The 18,667-nt window shown below is 44.0% G+C and overlaps 1 protein-coding gene across 13 annotated transcripts in view; it reads right to left on the bottom strand.

Moving 5' to 3' along the window:
* cacna1aa (calcium channel, voltage-dependent, P/Q type, alpha 1A subunit, a) overlaps positions 1-18,667 on the bottom strand; it is a 174,699-nt gene that overhangs the window by 71,417 nt on the left and 84,615 nt on the right. For 9 of the 13 annotated variants that reach the window (XM_071397673.1, XM_071397663.1, XM_071397572.1 and 6 more), the window contains exons 7-26: positions 18,342-18,445; positions 18,036-18,151; positions 17,327-17,371; positions 15,967-16,053; positions 15,064-15,270; positions 14,145-14,257; positions 13,823-13,935; positions 13,067-13,198; positions 12,742-12,814; positions 12,002-12,119; positions 11,687-11,754; positions 10,894-10,997; positions 6,859-6,909; positions 5,290-5,425; positions 3,858-4,507; positions 3,310-3,671; positions 2,939-3,074; positions 2,563-2,692; positions 2,172-2,231; positions 1,875-1,981 (exon numbers count right to left, since the gene is read on the bottom strand). In XM_071397673.1, the coding sequence (XP_071253774.1) occupies positions 1,875-1,981; positions 2,172-2,231; positions 2,563-2,692; positions 2,939-3,074; positions 3,310-3,671; positions 3,858-4,507; positions 5,290-5,425; positions 6,859-6,909; positions 10,894-10,997; positions 11,687-11,754; positions 12,002-12,119; positions 12,742-12,814; positions 13,067-13,198; positions 13,823-13,935; positions 14,145-14,257; positions 15,064-15,270; positions 15,967-16,053; positions 17,327-17,371; positions 18,036-18,151; positions 18,342-18,445 (2,912 nt within the window). The remainder of the gene's footprint in view (positions 1-1,874; positions 1,982-2,171; positions 2,232-2,562; positions 2,693-2,938; positions 3,075-3,309; positions 3,672-3,857; positions 4,508-5,289; positions 5,426-6,858; positions 6,910-10,893; positions 10,998-11,686; positions 11,755-12,001; positions 12,120-12,741; positions 12,815-13,066; positions 13,199-13,822; positions 13,936-14,144; positions 14,258-15,063; positions 15,271-15,966; positions 16,054-17,326; positions 17,372-18,035; positions 18,152-18,341; positions 18,446-18,667) is intronic. The other 4 variants (XM_071397618.1, XM_071397591.1, XM_071397635.1 and 1 more) reach the window with 4 other exon arrangements.

Genomic DNA, 18,667 nt, shown 5'->3' with positions numbered 1-18,667 from the left:
CTCTTTCCCCACACCCCCAGCTCCCGTTCCATTTAACCTTAGACCCAGCACTTCTCTTTCCCCACACCCCCAGCTCCTGTTCCATTTAGTCTTAGACCCAGCACTTCTCTTTCCCCACACCCCCAGCTCCCGTTCCATTTAACCTTAGACCCAGCACTTCTCTTTGCCCACACCCCCAGCTCCCGTTCCATTTAACCTTAGACCCAGCACTTCTCTTTCCCCACACCCCCAGCTCCCGTTCCATTTAACCTTAGACCCAGCACTTCTCTTTCCCCACACCCCCAGCTCCCGTTCCATTTAACCTTAGACCCAGCACTTCTCTTTGCCCACACCCCCAGCTCCCGTTCCATTTAGTCTTAGACCCAGCACTTCTCTTTCCCCACACCCCCAGCTCCCGTTCCATTTAACCTTAGACCCAGCACTTCTCTTTCCCCACACCCCCAGCTCCCGTTCCATTTAACCTTAGACCCAGCACTTCTCTTTCCCCACACCCCCAGCTCCCGTTCCATTTAGTCTTAGACCCAGCACTTCTCTTTCCCCACACCCCCAGCTCCCGTTCCATTTAACCTTAGACCCAGCACTTCTCTTTGCCCACACCCCCAGCTCCCGTTCCATTTAACCTTAGACCCAGCACTTCTCTTTCCCCACACCCCCAGCTCCCGTTCCATTTAACCTTAGACCCAGCACTTCTCTTTCCCCACACCCCCAGCTCCCGTTCCATTTAACCTTAGACCCAGCACTTCTCTTTCCCCACACCCCCAGCTCCCGTTCCATTTAACCTTAGACCCAGCACTTCTCTTTCCCCACACCCCCAGCTCCCGTTCCATTTAACCTTAGACCCAGCACTTCTCTTTCCCCACACCCCCAGCTCCCGTTACATTTAACCTTAGACCCAGCACTTCTCTTTCCCCACACCCCCAGCTCCCGTTCCATTTAGCCTTAGACCCAGCATTTCCCCCATCCTAAACCTTTATTTCATTAAAGCACCCGTCTTTATCCCACACCAAGCTCCAGCCCCAGCGATAGTACCAGCTCCATCACCAGCCATAGCACCTGTCCCACTCCCAGCCCAAGCTCAGGCAGTGGCGTGCAGAAGAAGGAAGCTGAAATACCTGCTCCGTAGGAGGGGTGGAGGAGGGGTGCGGCTCAGGCCCCTAAGTTCCAGAACCGCCCGGGACACTAAAGGGTTACAGGTGCCTGCGGTGGTCCTCACACCCACGGGAGATAAGGGGGAGGAGAGGAGCGAGAGAGAGGGGCGTAGTGGACGTTGGGAGAGAAAGGGGGAGGGGGATAGTGTTGGACCGCAGGGGGGAGAAGTAGAAACGAGGAGCGAGGGAGGCAGGTGAGATGGGAAGCGGGATAAAGGACAGGAGGAGAGGAAAGGGGTTGCCTCTGGCGAACGATGATTGAAAGGGGCATTGGGGAAACGGTAGTGCCAGTAGCCTGGGGAGTTGGATGTTATGGGAAAGTTGTGGAAAGGTTGTTGATCGAGTGAGACAGAGCAAGACAGAGGAGCTAAGACTGAGACAGAGTGAGACAGAAGAGAGAGAGCGTGGGAGTGTGAACATGAGACAGAACAAGAGCATGGGATATAAAGAGACGAGATAGTGACAGAAGAGAGAGTGACAGAAGAGAGAGCGGCAGAAGAGAGAGTGACAGAGGAGAGAGAGAGAGTGGGGCTTTGCTCCAGGGCGCCTGTGAGGCTGTCTGCGCAGTGACGTTGTGACCACTTGCAAGGACAGCAGAGAGAGGGGGCAGAGAGGAGAGGAGAGAGAGGGGGAGATGGGGGAGAGGAGGAGATGGGGCAGCAGGCAGGACAAGAGAGAGAGAGAGAGTTGGGGGAGAGGAGATGACGGGGCAGGAGGGTAACTTACGTGAAGGCGAAGGCCACCAGAGCACCACTAACCACTATAAAGTCCAGGATGTTCCACAGGTCACGGAAATAGGAGCCCTGGTGCAACACCAGGCCCAGATCCACCATCTGAGAGAGAGGTGGGGGGGAGGTGGAGAGAGAGAGAAGGAGGAAGAGGGGGAGAGAGAGGGAAAGTGAGAGAGAGAGTGAGAGGGGATGTTAGAGTGAGGGCGACAGAGAGAGTGGATATGTTTTGTTATTGATTGTCTCACGTCAAAAAATTACAAGTATAGCTAGAGTGAAATAGATTCACAATTACCTTAATCAACATCTCAAAGGTGAACACTCCCGTAAACACATAGTCAAAGTAGCGCAGAACCTGCATAAAGGGAGAGAGAGGACACAGAGTTAGCAGACGTAAAGTAGAAGCTCGCTAATAGTTCAGTTAGCATGGAGGGTAAAGTAAAAGTTAGCTAATAGCTAAGTTAGCATTGAGGGTAAAGTAGAAGTTAGCTATAATAGCTAAGTTAACATTGAGGGTAAAGTAGAAGTTAGCTATAATTGCTAAGTTAGCATGGAGGGTAAAGTAGAAGCTAGCTAAACTAGCTAAGTTAGCACAGAGGGTAAAGTAAAAGTTAGCTAATAGCTAAGTTAGCATGGAGAGTAAATATAAGCTAATACGGACACAGAGCTAGCATTGAGTGTCTCACATTGTTGCGAGGTGATTCTGGCCAGACGGGGTCTTCTGCTGCCAGGGCGATACTGCTCATAGCGATGGTAGACAGGATACCAAACTCAAAGAATTTCAGAGTCACAATGTAGTGGCATAGTCTCCGGAACCTGATCACACACACAGACACACACAAGCAAGGACGTACACACACACACACACAGACACACACAAGCATGCACGTACACACACACACACACAAACACACACACACACACACACACAAGCACACACACACAGACACACACACATTGCAACAACAACAAAAAATGCATCATTAACATAATTAATACTGAATATACGTGTGTGTGTGATTGTGATTGTGTGTGTGTGTCTGCATGCATGCGCCCACATACGGGTTGGTGGTAGAGAGGATGAACATGGAGCTATAGGGGGGCATTGGTTTGGGTCCATCTTCATCACCCTTCTCATCATCATCATCATCCTTATCCTCCTTCTTAGGCAGAGGCTCTGTGTTAGCATTTTTATTGACTGGAGGGATGCAAGAAAGAGAGGGAGGAGAGAGAGAGAGAGACAGAGGGGGAGGGAGGGGGTGGATAGGAGAGGAAAGGAAAGGACAGGAAAGAATGAAGGGAAGAAACAAGAATTCAGAAATAGCATGGCATGTGTGGCTGTTTCTCAATGTTTTGACTGAAGATGTGACCTGATAAACCTTGGTCATACACAGTCTCCCTCCATCCCCCCCTCTTTCTTCCCTCTCTCTCACCCTGCAATATGGCGTTGTGGGAAGGAAACATGGGTGGTATGTCCACTGCCGTGTGGTCTGGTATCCGGGTGCTACTTCCGTATGCAGGAACCAGGCTTCCATCTAGGCCCAGGTGGGAGCTGCTGTTGGTCAGGTGAGTGTTGAGGCCTGCAGGGCCGAAGCCTGGACCTGGAGTAGTGTGGTTGGCTGGGCTGGGGAGGCCCGAGGCTGGGCAGGGCTGCTGGGTGGAGCCTGGGGGTAGCTGGGGCTGGCTGGTGGCCAGTTTACTGTTCATGACATTGTCCATGTCCTCGCTGTACTGGCTGTCCTGTCTACAGAGGCTCTTCTGGATGGGCCGTGTGGTGGACAGGTTGGGACCATCCCTATAGAGGGAAAGAGAAGGAAAGAAAGGAAGAGAGGGAGAAACAAGAGAGATTGATGGAAGAGAAGGAGTATGGAAATGTCAGAAATGATCTGAGAACTACTGTAAAAGGACACTGGTTGACAGAGGAAAGTGTGAGTGCGAGTATATATGTGTGTGTGTCTTTGTGTGTCAGGGTCTCCCTCACTTCCTGCGGTGTTGCCGCGTCCTCTTCCCCTCACCATCACACCCTGACTGAGTGCCATGGCGATGCCGTCTCTGCCTCCTCTCACCTCCATCACCCCCCTCTTGCTCCCCCTCGCCTTCTCCCTCTGTCCCCCTGCTCTTGTGCCGCCTTTCCCCTCCTCCTCCTCCTCCACCACCCCCACCTCCCCCCTCTTCGTCCTCTGGGGGCATGCGGTGCTGGCGGGGTTTCCTGTGCTCCGATGAGCCCGCCTGGCCCCGTGGGTGGTGGTGCCTTCTCTGGGGCCTCTCCTCTCCACTCTGTCCCAGCATCGTTGCATCTAGGCGGGTATGGGAGGAATGGTGGTGTTGGAGCTCCTGGTGCTCCTTGCTCTCCTTACGGCTCCTGCGGCTCTCCGTAGAGTCTGCCCGCTCATAGGGCCTTCCAGGGCCTGAACCAGACCCTGAGCCCCCACCTCCTCCTCCCCCACCTCCTCTCTCGTGGACGTGTGTCTGCTTGCGGAGCAGCTGGTCGGCGTGCTGCTGGCTGAGGCGGGGGTCAGGCTCTTTGGTGGTCTTGTTGGTGTTGTTGTTGCGGTTCTCCTGGGGGTCCACCACTAGAGGGCGGTCTGTATGTGTCTTCATGTCAGGACGGATGTGGCGGGAGTAGTTCACCTGGAAGAAAGTGGAGGGGGGAGGGAGGGAAAGGTTGGGTTGGGAGAGTTGTAAGCAGGGGACGGACGAAGAAGGCCAGGCGGAATCAAGGAGAGGCATGATATCGTTAGCATCCCAGAGGTCATATAACCTCCTATAATGCTTAATTTTTCAAAAACTTGATTCAATTATTGGTAAATTGACAAAGGCACCAACCAATATGTCCCATTTGGCACCAGGTAATTACCAGGTAGTTCTCAATTATGATGAACTATATGAGGTAAGTACCCGAAAGTATCAAGCAGGTAAGTATCAGCTTTACCCAGACCAATAAAAAGTGTTACCAACTTTCATAATTTCTCCCCTTCCTGTGTTCCATTGCTCTCTCCACCCTTCTCCATTTGGTTTGTTGTCTCTCACTGTCTCCCTTCCTCCTTACCCACCTCCCTCCTTACCCCCCTCTCTGGGGTGTTAGGTAGCCTAGAGGTTAGAGCTTGGGACAGTAACCGAAAGGTTGCTTGTTTGAATCACTGAGCCGGCAAGGTGGAAACATCTGCTGTTCTGCCCTTGAGCAAGGCAGTTAACCCCCACAACAACTGCTCCCCTGGTGCCAATGACGTGGATGACAATTAAGGCAGCCCCCCGCACCTCTCTGATTCAGCTTAAATGCGGTAGACACATTTTGATTGAATGCATTCAATTGTGCAACTGATTAGGTATCCCCTTTCCATCCCTCCACTCTCCTTCCCTTCACTCTCCTTCCCTTCCTTCCATCCTTCCCCCCTCCCTCCCGCTCTCCTTGCCTTCCAGCGGTCCTCTGGGTCCAGTTCGTTGTAGAGGGCCTCTCTGCTGGTCATTAGAGTCTGTTTCCTCAGCTCCTTGGTCCTCTGTTCCCAAACGGACTTATTACCACCCTTATTGTTCTTCTGCTGCTCCTTACTACAGGGACGGAGAGAGGGGAAAGGATGAGAGGAGGGACAGAGAGAGGGGGACCGAGAAAGAGGTAGAGGGTAGAAGAGATGAGAGAAGAGAGCAGGCGAGAGAAAGAGGAACGAGGCGAGATGGAGGAAAGGTGAGACAGATGGACAGAGAGTTGGATGAAAGGGGAGAACAGCGAGGAGAAAAGAGAGGTTAAGAAATAGAGACAGAAAGCATGATGGAGAGCAGAGGAGAAGGAGGGGAGGCAGAGAGGGAGAGAAAAGAGAGGATGGGTGGGGAGGAGAGTGTCAAATACCAGGTTAAGCAGTGGTATCTGAGTCAATTTACAAATATACAAACACACAGACATACAGAAACCTACATACACAGGTATACAGAAATATAAACACAAGCAAATACACAAACACACACTATAGAGCTCACACACACACACGTGTAAAGGGTCACCTTGCTGGACCTACAGGGCAGAAACACAGAGCTACTGAAGGAGTATGGTCGACCACAGTTTCCCAAAGCAGTGGGCAGACCAGCCCCACTTTGGGAAACCACACAGAGAGAGGCACAAGATGGAGAATGATATTGAGGCAAGGTTAGAAAATTACACAGTCGACCAGGAAACCCAACCCAAAAGGACCCAACGAAGGAACCAAAATGGAATCATCAACAAAAAGACCGAAAATGGAAGATCTGAGAAAAAAGGGCAAACCTCAGATGACACTCTATTCTCCATATTTTTCACTACCCTTATGAAAGGCTCAGGTCAACAGTAGTGCACTACCCTTATGAAAGGCTCAGGTCAACAGTAGTGCACTACCCTTATGAAAGGCTCAGGTCAACAGTAGTGCACTACCCTTATGAAAGGCTCAGGGCAACAGTAGTGCACTACCCTTATGAAAGGCTCAGGTCAACAGTAGTGCACTACCCTTATGAAAGGCTCAGGTCAACAGTAGTGCACTACCCTTATGAAAGGCTCAGGTCAACAGTAGTGCACTACCCTTATGAAAGGCTCAGGTCAACAGTAGTGCACTACCCTTATGAAAGGCTCAGGGCAACAGTAGTGCACTACCCTTATGAAAGGCTCAGGTCAACAGTAGTGCACTACCCTTATGAAAGGCTCAGGTCAACAGTAGTGCACTATATGGGGAATAGGGTGCCATTTGAGATGTTACCAACGAAAGAACCAAAATGGCGCCCCGGCCCCACTAACTCCCTTTCCCAGGGATCACAGTCAACCACAGTAAAGCCACAGCCATACTGCGGGGAGCAGCCAACAGAAAATATACTCAAAATAAGCCAACTCAAAAACCAACAAAAAAGCAAAGGAGTAAAAAACTCATAATTAGGGGGGAATAATTAAAACAGGATGGTCTAAAGGAGGCGAGGAAAGGAAAAGCGGGCGAAAAGAAACAGAAGGAGTATAAATGAGTAAATACCAGTCCAGAAAGGGGTCGGAAGCGTTGTGACCTGTGCTGTTTACTTTCTCGCTGAGGAGGGAAACAGTCAGTGAGTAACATGACACAGAGAACACACACGTGCCCAATTCACACTATATGACCAACCAGAACCTAGCCAAGCAGAGCTGTACTGGGCTGGCCTGGCTACGCAACCACCAGAGTGCCTGGAACCATGCTGGAAAGAACCATGTGAAAAAAAGATATCTGAGCCAGCACAGTACATTTAGGGTCGGCCCTATAGTGTGAATGAGGCAACACACTCCTCAACCCTCACCAACACACACACACACACACACACACACACACACACACACACACACACACACACACACACACACACACACACACACACACACACACACACACACACACACACACACACACACACACACACACACACACACACACACACACACACACACACTAACACATACATACCATTTCAACTCACACTGCTCAGACAACACTCTTGCTATGTCTCTATTCATCTATCTCTCCATTTCTATTCTGTTCTCTTTTTCGTTCTCTTTTTATCTTCCTCTCCTTTCTCTCTCCATTTTTCACCTTTCTTTCTCTTGCACAAACGTTATTTCTCCCTCTAGACTTTTCTCATACTGTTTCTCTATCTCAGGATCCACATCTCCCTTCCACTACACAGGCGTCCATATCTCTCTAGCTCACGTTTAGTCTCTGTTGCACAGAGTATCTACACATCTCTCATTCTACCAAACACAGACTGCCCTTCAAACGAAGGCAGCTTCTATCTCTCTACAACTAGGCAGAGAGACAATCATAGCCACGTGTTCTCTTACAGCGGATATCTCTCTACAACTAGGCAGAGAGACAATCATAGCCACGTGTTCTCTTACAGCGGATATCTCTCTACAACTAGGCAGAGAGACAATCATAGCCACGTGTTCTCTTACAGCTTCTATCTCTCTACAACTAGGCAGAGAGACAATCATAGCCACGTGTTCTCTTACAGCGGATATCTCTCTACAACTAGGCAGAGAGACAATCATAGCCACGTGTTCTCTTACAGCTTCTATCTCTCTACAACTAGGCAGAGAGACAATCATAGCCACGTGTTCTCTTACAGCGGATATCTCAAGTCACAAACCGTTACCCAGGTCTTCTTGTTGTCATGACATGTTTACAACATGTGTTATGTCATCATTATAATAGTGTTAAGTCATCATTATAATAGTGTTATGTCATCATAATAGTGTTATGTTATCATCATAATAGTGTTATGTCATCATTATAATAGTGTTATGTCATCATTATAATAGTATTATGGCATCATTATAATAGTGTTATGTCATCATAATAGTGTTATGTCATCATTATAATAGTGTTATGTCATCATTATAATAGTGTTATGTCATTATTATAATAGGGTTATGTCATCATTATAATAGTGTTATGTCATCATTATAATAGTGTTATGTCATTATTATAATAGTGTTATGTCATTATTATAATAGGGTTATGTCATCATTATAATAGTGTTATGTCATCATAATAGTGTTATGTCATCATTATAATAGTGTTATGTCATCATCATAATAGTGTTATGTCATTATTATAATAGGGTTATGTCATCATTATAATAGTGTTATGTCATTATTATAATAGTGTTATGTCATCATTATAATAGTGTTATGTCATCATTATAATAGTGGTATGTCATTATTATAATAGTGTTATGTCATCATAATAGTGTTATGTCATCATTATAATAGTGTTATGTCATCATAATAGTGTTATGTCATCATTATAATAGTGTTATGTCATCATTATAATAGTGTTATGTCATCATTATAATAGTGTTATGTCATCATCATAATAGTGTTGTGTCATCATTATAATAGTGTTATGTCATCATTATAATAGTGTTATGTCATCATAATAGTGTTATGTCATCATTATAATAGTGTTATGTCATCATTATAATAGTGTTATGTCATCATTATAATAGTGTTATGTCATTATTATAATAGTGTTATGTCATTATTATAATAGGGTTATGTCATCATTATAATAGTGTTATGTCATCATAATAGTGTTATGTCATCATTATTATAGTGTTATGTCATCATTATAATAGTGTTATGTCATTATTATAATAGGGTTATGTCATCATTATAATAGTGTTATGTCATTATTATAATAGTGTTATGTCATCATTATAATAGTGTTATGTCATCATTATAATAGTGTTATGTCATTATTATAATAGTGTTATGTCATCATAATAGTGTTATGTCATCATTATAATAGTGTTATGTCATCATAATAGTGTTATGTCATCATTATAATAGTGTTATGTCATCATAATAGTGTTATGTCATCATTATAATAGTGTTATGTCATCATTATAATAGTGTTATGTCATCATTATAATAGTGTTATGTCATCATTATAATAGTGTTATGTCATTATTATAATAGGGTTTTGTCATCATTATAATAGTGTTATGTCATTATTATAATAGTGTTATGTCATCATTATAATAGTGTTATGTCATCATTATAATAGTGTTATGTCATCATTATAATAGTGTTATGTCATTATTATAATAGTGTTATGTCATTATTATAATAGTGTTATGTCATCATTATAAAAGTGTTATGTCATTATTATAATAGGGTTTTGTCATCATTATAATAGTGTTATGTCATTATTATAATAGTGTTATGTCATTATTATAATAGTGTTATGTCATCATTATAATAGTGTTATGTCATCATTATAATAGTGTTATGTCATTATTATAATAGTGTTATGTCATCATTATAATAGTGTTATGTCATTATTATAATAGGGTTTTGTCATCATTATAATAGTGTTATGTCATTATTATAATAGGGTTATGTCATCATTATAATAGTGTTATGTCATTATTATAATAGTGTTATGTCATCATTATAATAGTGTTATGTCATTATTATAATAGTGTTATGTCGGCCTTGTGAAGGAAGGGTCAGGTAAAGTGTAACCCATTTAGATCCAGAGAGAAATCTTCTTCCCAGAGTCCCAGACAGGGACTCAGAGTATCTCCTAACCTGCTTTAGCAAGTGTGGAGATTCCAGCTTGGAAAATCCCTGCTTGCAAAGCTATTATATGATTTGGATTTATACTGGCACGGCGGGGCAGTGCTAGGAATGACGTCACAGTCACCTCATTAGTGGAAACCATTCCTAGTATTGCCCTATCAGTGCACCTTTAGCTGTCTTGCAGACTAGGAAACATGTCCAAGACACAACACACAACAATAGTCAACACACCATACAAACGTACACATCAAAAGTGGGCTACGTCAGAGATTGACTGAGTGTGTGTGTGTGTGTGTGTGTGTGTGTGCGTGTGTGTGTGTGTGTGTGTGTGTGTGTGTGTGTGTGTGTGTGTGTGTGTGTGTGTGTGTGTGTGTATGTATTTGCTTGCATGCATACGTGTTCATGTTTCAGAGTAGAAACAACAGTTGTAACCTTACTATAATAGTAGTGGAGGTCAACTCTATGTGTGATATTGGAAGTGTCCCTACGTCCTCAGGCTCCCCTGCTGTGACATTATAAGGGCTGTGGACCGTGGACACACTGTGAACTTCACGATGAGAGAACAGAGAGCTGCAGAGAAAGGATCTAAGACTCACTGCTTCCTACTGGAGGAGGAGGAGATCAAACACTGTGTGTGTGTGTGTGTGTGTGTGTATGTGTGTGTGTGTGTGTGTGTGTGTGTGTGGGTGTGGGTGTGGGTGTGGGTGTGGGTGTGGGCGTGTGCGTGGGCGTGTGCGAGTGCGAGTGCGAGTGCGAGTGCGAGTGCGAGTGCGAGTGTGTGTGTGTGTGTGTGTGTGTGTGTGTGTGTGTGTGTGTGTGTGTGTGTGCGAGCAAGTACGCAGGTGTCTGTATGTGCAGCTGAAAAGTGAACACACTAAGAGAGATGAGGGGGCAAGGATGAGAGAAACAACCTAGAGAGAGATATGGAAACAGAGAAAGAAAGAGAGATACTTACGCCGCTATGGACAGGTTGGCTGCAGACTGAGGGCTGACTTCGGCCACCTCCTTGGCTTTTTGCAAAGCATTTTTCTTGGAAGCGGCTTCCTCTTCCTGCTCGTCCTACCAAAGAAAGCGAGTGGGAGAGAGAGAGGGGGAGGAGGGGAGACAAGAAATACATAGGAGGGAGAGAGCGAGGTGGGGATAAAAAGCAGAGATAGAGGAGGTTGATACAGATGGTAGACAGAGTGAGAGAAGAGAGCAATGACCTTTATAGATATAGTTATAGATAGGAGAAAGAGGGACGTTGACAGATACAGGTACATGGAGACACAGAAGACGAGGTGAAGCGAGAGGGCTGACTCCGACCCCAAAATCAGGCAACGTGAGAATAAAGCGTGAAGCAGACCAAGTGGGGATTTTTTTGTATGCTGACAATGAGAGAATTTGGTCAATATAAAATGTAATTGCTAATTTGCATAGTGAGGCTTTTTTTGATCGAATAAAAGTTTCAGAATGTTTAGGTTATTAATGATATAGGTGGACGCACGTGGCATGCCTGTTGTTCACATGCGCATCTGCCCTCTCATTGGCTAGAACGTTCCCACCTGTTCCCGCCTTTTCCCGCCTGCCTTCCGCCTTTGCAGACATTTATTCCCATTGTTAGAGCATTCAGTCCAATATCTGTCAATATACAGATCCTTTTTGATGGGGAGCTAGAGCTAACAGGGTGAGAGGTCATTTCCTGAACTGAAGGGTCATTCTATTTGACCCCAGTAGGTGTGGCTAGGTCAGTGTACAAAGTACTGTACCTTAGTGAGTTCCTGTGCGTTGGCCAGATTGTCCACAGCAATGGCCAAGAACACATTCAGCAGAGTGTCTGAGAGCAAAGGGTTAAAGACAGAAACTACACACAACATAGTGTGTGGGAATGAGACTCTGTGTGTGTGTGTGTGTGTGTGTGTGTGTGTGTGTGTGTGTGTGTGTGTGTGTGTGTGTGTGTGTGTGTGTGTGTGTGTGTGTGTGTGTGTGTGTGTGTGTGTGTGTGTGTGTGTGTGTGTGTGTGTGTGTGTGTGTGTGTGTGTGTGTGTGTGTGTGTGTGTGTGTGTGTGTGTGTGTAAGGATACAGTTGCCGAAAAGTGTGAGCACGATGAAGAAGACTGAGAAGACCATTCCGTTGTTGACTCCTCCCTGAGACTCTATTCCATCATACATGACCATGTTCCAGTCTTCTCCGGTCAGGATCTGGGGGAGAACACACTCCTAATAAACATGTAGGATCTTCATTTTAGGCACTTTGCTATAGCAGGAAAAAAATCACCCAGCAACAGGAAATGTGAATTATTATGTGGATTATAATTACAAGTTTTTGGAGGGGTTGATCAATTTTTCGTTAGGGCAAATCAAGTCTGACATTTTAAAGTGGAAATTACAAACTTTAGAAGCCTTCTTATACCTTGAATACACTACAAGTTTGCATTTTCTGCGGAGCGGGACATTTCTCAGAAACAAAAGAGTGATAAAATTAAGATCCTACATCTGTACACACACAGACACTCATACACTTGTACTACTGTACACATACACTCTTATACACACACACAATCTTATACACACACACACACTCTTAAACACACACACACACTTATAAACAGACGCTTTGCACACGTTAGGACTGCTTATCTTGGGACTGCTTACACACTCACCTTTCCCTACCTTTACACTCATCTGTCCTCTTTCTTTCTCTCCTATCCCCCATTTCCAGTGTGCTACCACTCCCACTCTTCTCCTGCCCTCTTTTCTCATTCCATTATCTCTTTCCTTTCTCTCCCCTCTCCCCTCCCCCCTCCCGTCTTTATCCACTCACCTGGAACACAGTCATTATTGCTGCAGGGAAAGTATCAAAGTTGGTCGGGGGAGTGCCAGATTCAAAATTAAACCTAGAGGATAAACAGAGATAAATTGAGGAAGAGAGAAAGAGAGAGCGAGAGAAAGATAGCGAGAGAGAGAGAGAGATTAAAGATGACACTAAACAGTCAGACACTGAAGATAAAGAGTGACAGGGGAAGGGGAGGAAAGGGGAGGAAGGGGGAGGAAGGGGGAGGAAGGGGGAGGAAGGGGAGGAAGGGGAGGAAGGGGGAGGAAGGATGAAAGGGGCAAGAAAAGAGGGGACAAGAAGAGGAGGTACTGACTGTCCTCCGAAGAGTTGCATGCCCAACAGAGCGAAGACGACGATAAAGAGGAAGAGGAGGAAGAGCAGGCTTATAATGGATTTCATGGAGTTGAGCAGAGATACAACCAGGTTCCTCAAAGACGCCCAGTACCTGACAGAGAGAGAGAGAGTAGTAGAGAGAGAGAGGGAGGGGCGGGGCAGAGAAATCACAGCAGCAACATTTGTGACCTGTTGCCACAAGAAAAGGGCAACCAGTGAAGAACAAACACCATTGTAAATACAACCCATATTGATGTTTATTTATTTTCCATTTTGTACTTTAACTATTTGCATATCGTTACAACACTGTATATAGCCATAATATGACATTTTAAATGTCTTTATTATTTTGGAACTTGTGTGAGTGTAATATTTACTTTTCACTTTTTATTATATATTTCAATTGCTTTGGCAATGTAAACATATGTTTCTTCCCATGCTAATAAAGCCCCTTGAATTGAACTGAGAGAGTTGGGGAGAGAGTGTGGGAGAGAGGAGAGAGAGCTTGTGAGAGAGAGAGAGAGAGAGAGAGAGAGAGAGAGAGAGAGAGAGAGAGAGAGAGAGAGAGAGAGAGAGAGAGAGAGAGAGAGAGAGAGAGAGAGAGAGAGAGAGAGAGTTTAGAAAAGCCTATACATTTCCAATTGCCTTTCATGGTCATTTGTTAATGAGACATGCTGACAAACAGATTGATAAGATATTCGATACAGAGGTTGACTCAAAGTCAGTAGAGACTTACTTGGTGACTTTGAAGATTCTCAGTAACCTTAGAGCTCGTAATACACTGATACCAAAGGATGTCCCAGGCTGGATGAAACCCCACAGCACCTCGAATATGCTGCCACATATTACCTGCCACACACACACACACGATTAGTGATGTTATCCAAAACATGCGGTCAAAAATGATATGTGAGTTTGTGTGTTTACTGTATTGGTGTGTGTGTGTGTGCGTGTGTGTGTGTGTGTGTGCGTGCGTGCGTGCGTGTGTGTGTGTGCGTGCGTGCGTGTGTGTGTGTGTGTGTGTGTGTACCCTAGAGTAGACGAGTTCCACCACTCACAATGCAGTCAAAGCAGTTAAAGGAGGAGTGAAAGTAAGGCTGTGACCCCAGTCCATAAATCTTTATACCCATCTCAGACATGAAGATACTCAAGAAGACGAACTCTGCAAAGTCTGGAAGAGGTGAAAAGAGAGAGGGAACAGGGGGAGAGAGCGGGAAAGATCAGACATGAGCGAGCAAGCAAGAAAATGCAGGAGGATGATATCAAAAGAAAAGGAATAAAGAGGGGCATTGAAAAATTCCCTGTAAGAAGCAATCAGAGAGGAACTTTCATTACGCACACCTGTCCCCTATTCCCACTGATTAGTACTTGTATAAGTGTGCCCTTAGGTTTCCATTGGGCTGTCGATTATTGTTACTATGTCCGTTGGTGCGTGTGAGTACCTGTGCTATGTGTTTTGGGCTTTCGTGCCCTTGTGGATTGAGCAGATGATAACGGGTCTGGTCCCGTGTGTTAATCATTGTGCGCGTGTGTTATTTATTCGAGGTACTCCTCGCTCTTTTGTTTGGGTTTCAACCCTGTGTTTCTGTTATGTGTTTGTTTGGTCTTCGTCCCCGTGCCTTTACACGGCACGCCATAATTTGGGGCTTAATAAAAAACCTTATTACGCGTTCCTGTGTCTGTCTCCCGAATCTCCTTTAATAAGCCAACGTGACAGAATCTCCTTTAAGCCAGCATGACAGAGAGGTAGAGAGAGAAATAAAGAAAAGTATCTAGAATTTCCATCCATCCTTCATCCCTCTCACCCTCTATCCCTCTATCCCTCCCTCCCTCCCACCCTCCATACCTCCCCGCTCCCTCCCACCCTCCATACCTCCCTCCCTCCCACCCTCCCTCCCTCCCTCCCTCCGTACCTCCCTCCCTCCCACCCTCCGTACCTCCCTCCCTCCGTACCTCCCTCCCAGTATGTCTACTCACAGAGGAAGTCTGAGAGTGGTTCAGGCTGGTCGTAGTGTACTACAGCCACACACATGGTGTTAAGTCCCACCAGACACAGTACACTCCAGTAGAAATACTGGGTCTTCACAATCCGTCTGATGAAGAAACGCAGACGACGCTCCCTCTTATGGAAGTTAGAGCCCTCCAGCTTTGAACTCTTCAGACTGGCCCGCGCAAAGGGAGAACCTGGGAGGAGAGGAGAAGAGTGGGAAGAGGAGAGGGGGATGGAGGAGAAGAATGGGAAGAGGAGAGGGGGATAGTGGAGAAGAGTGGGAAGAGGAGAATGGAATGGAGGAGAGGAGTGGGAAGAGGAGAGGGGGATGGAGGAGAGAAGAAGAGTGGGAAGAGGAGAGGGGAATGGAGGAGAGGAGAAGAGTGGGAAGAGGAGAAGAGGATGGAGGAGAGGAGAAGAATGGGAAGAGGAGAGGGGATGGAGGAGAGGAGAAGAATGGGAAGAGGAGAGGGGATGGAGGAGAGGAGAAGAATGGGAAGAGGAGAGGGGGATGGAGGAGAGGAGAAGAATGGGAAGAGGAGAGGGGATGGAGGAGAGGAGAAGAATGGGAAGAGGAGAGGGGGATGGAGGAGAGGAGAAGAATGGGAAGAGGAGAGGGGATGGAGGAGAGGAAAAGAGTGGGAAGAGGAGAGGGGATGGAGGAGAGGAGAAGAATGGGAAGAGGAGAGGGGGATGGTGGAGAGGAGAAGAATGGGAAGAGGAGAGGGGATGGAGGAGAGGAGAAGAGTGGGAAGAGGAGAGGGGGATGGAGGAGAGGAGAAGAGTGGGAAAAGGAGAGGGGGGTGGGGACAAGAGTGGAGAGAAAAACACACATTTGGTTAGCATGTAACATCTTGTGTGTGCGTGTGCGTGTGTGTGGTGTTTCTTACCCACTGCCAGGTCTCCATTCCCATCCTCTGGGTTAAGGAGATCTGTTTTGTTCTTGTGGTTTTTGATGGTGGGTCTCCTGCGGGTGCCTGAATGGGAAAAATAGAACACAGTGACGCACAACTGCTCACTATAGAACACACAAACAAACATTGGCACAGAAGCAAAGATGCTACATTTACACTAGTAAAGATGCTACATTTACACTAGCAAAGATGCTACATTTACACTAGTAAAGATGCTACATTTACACTAACAAAGATGCTACATTTACACTAGCAAAGATGCTACATTTACACTAGCAAAGATGCTACATTTATACTAGCAAAGCTGCAACATTTACAATAGGAAAGATGCTACATTTACACTAGCAAAGATGCTACATTTACACGAGCAAAGATGCTACTTTTACACTAGTAAAATTGTACATATACACTAGCAAAGATGATACATTTAGACTAGTAAAGATGATACCTATACACTAGTAAATATGATACACTTACACTAGCAAAGCTGCAACATTTACAATAGGAAAGATGCTACATTTACACAAGAAAATATTCTACATGTACACTAGCAAAGATGCTGCATTTACACTAGCAAAGATGCTCTGGTTACACTAGTAAATATTCTACATTTACACTAGCAAATATTATAGATTTACTCTAGTAAAGATGATACATTTACACCAGTAAAGATGCTACATTTACACTTGTAAAGATGATACATTTAGACTAGCAAAGATGCTACATGTATACTAGTAAAGATGATACATTTAGACTAGCAAAGATGCTACATGTATACTAGTAAAGATGATACATTTAGACTAGCAAAGATGCTACATGTATACTAGTAAAGATGATACATTTAAACTAGCAAAGATGCTACATGTATACTAGTAAAGATGATACATTTAGACTAGCAAAGATGCTACATTTACAATAGGAAATATGCTACATTTACACTAGAAAATATGCTACATTTACACTAGGAAAGATGCTACATTTATTGTGGCAAAAATGCTCTGGTTACACTAGTAAATATTCTACATTTACACGAGCAAAAATGCAACATTTACACTAGCAAATATGTTACATTTACACTAGCAAAGATGCTACATTTACACTAGCAAAGATGTTCCGGTTACACTAGCAAATATTCTACATTTACTCTAGCAAAAATGCTAAATTTACACTAGAAAACATGCTACATTTACACTAGGAAAGATGCAACATTTACACTAGCAAAGATGATACATTTACACAATGTTATATTTTCTCATTGTCTGTCTCTATATACATTCTAACATCATATCTATGTCACTACACACACACACACACACACACACACATGGGTAAATACCGTCAAATGCATCAGGGTCTTCATCGTCTGCTAAGATCACTTCTTCTATAGGAAGAAAAAGTGAAGTAAACAATAATATGGGAATTTATATGGCAATATGTAACATATACTGTATAACATAAATATATAACATATTAAACATAAATATATAACATAAATATATAACATAAATATATAACATAAATATATAACATATGTAACATAAATATATTACATATATAACATAAATATATAACATATATAACATAAATATGTTACATAAATTACATAAATATATAACATAAATATATAACATATGTAACATAAATATATAGCATAAATATATAACATATATAACAAATATATAACATAAATATGTAACATATTTAACATAAATATATAACATAAATATGTAACATAAATTACATAAATATATAAAATATATAGCATAAATATATAACATAATTAACATACATATATAACATATATAACATAAATATGTAACATAAATTACATAAATATACAACATAAATATATAACATATGTAACATAAATATATAGCATAAATATATAACATATATAACATAAATATATAACCTCAATATATAACATAAATATATAACATAAATATGTAACATATATAACATAAATATATTACATATATAACATAAATATGTAACATAGGGTTCCAAGTATGTTTTGTGTGTAGTTCTATATGATGATAATGTACCTGCTTTACAAATCCACTCCAGGTATCCATTGAGCTCTCTCTCTATCTGCTGCTGTCTCCTCAGCTTCAGAAACTCACTCCTGTTCTCCACTCGCTCTCTCTCTTTGGCAAACTCCCTGTGGTAGACACACACACACACATTAACACACACATATCAAATGAAACACACATATAGATGTATACAATGACATATACACAGACATATTGTATACACACACACGCACACGAAACACACACACACATGTCCCACACACGCACGTGCGCCCACACACAAACACATGCGTGCACACACACGCACACACTTACCCAGACAGTACACCCAGGACCAGGTTCAACATGAAGAAAGAGCCGATGATGATGAGGGGAATGAAGTACATCCAGTTCCACGCGCTCCCTGAGGCATCGTTGCTCTGAAAACACACACACACACACATTTTGATCTAGTAATTCATCTTTCCCTTGTTTGACTAGAGAGGTTATACTGAGATGTAGATTTTATAAAGCCAAAAAATAGGACCTTTTCATGAACTGGGACGGGGTCACCACAATACGGGGATGATTAGGACATCGTTTCATACAGTATATTGTCCAGAGTATCTGCCATTTAAACAGTTCAGCTGTCTTCCTCTCTC

Source organism: Salvelinus alpinus, chromosome 1 (assembly GCF_045679555.1).
Source record: "Salvelinus alpinus chromosome 1, SLU_Salpinus.1, whole genome shotgun sequence".
NCBI classification, from domain to species: domain Eukaryota; kingdom Metazoa; phylum Chordata; class Actinopteri; order Salmoniformes; family Salmonidae; genus Salvelinus; species Salvelinus alpinus.
This window is presented reverse-complemented; position numbering and strand designations above follow the sequence as displayed.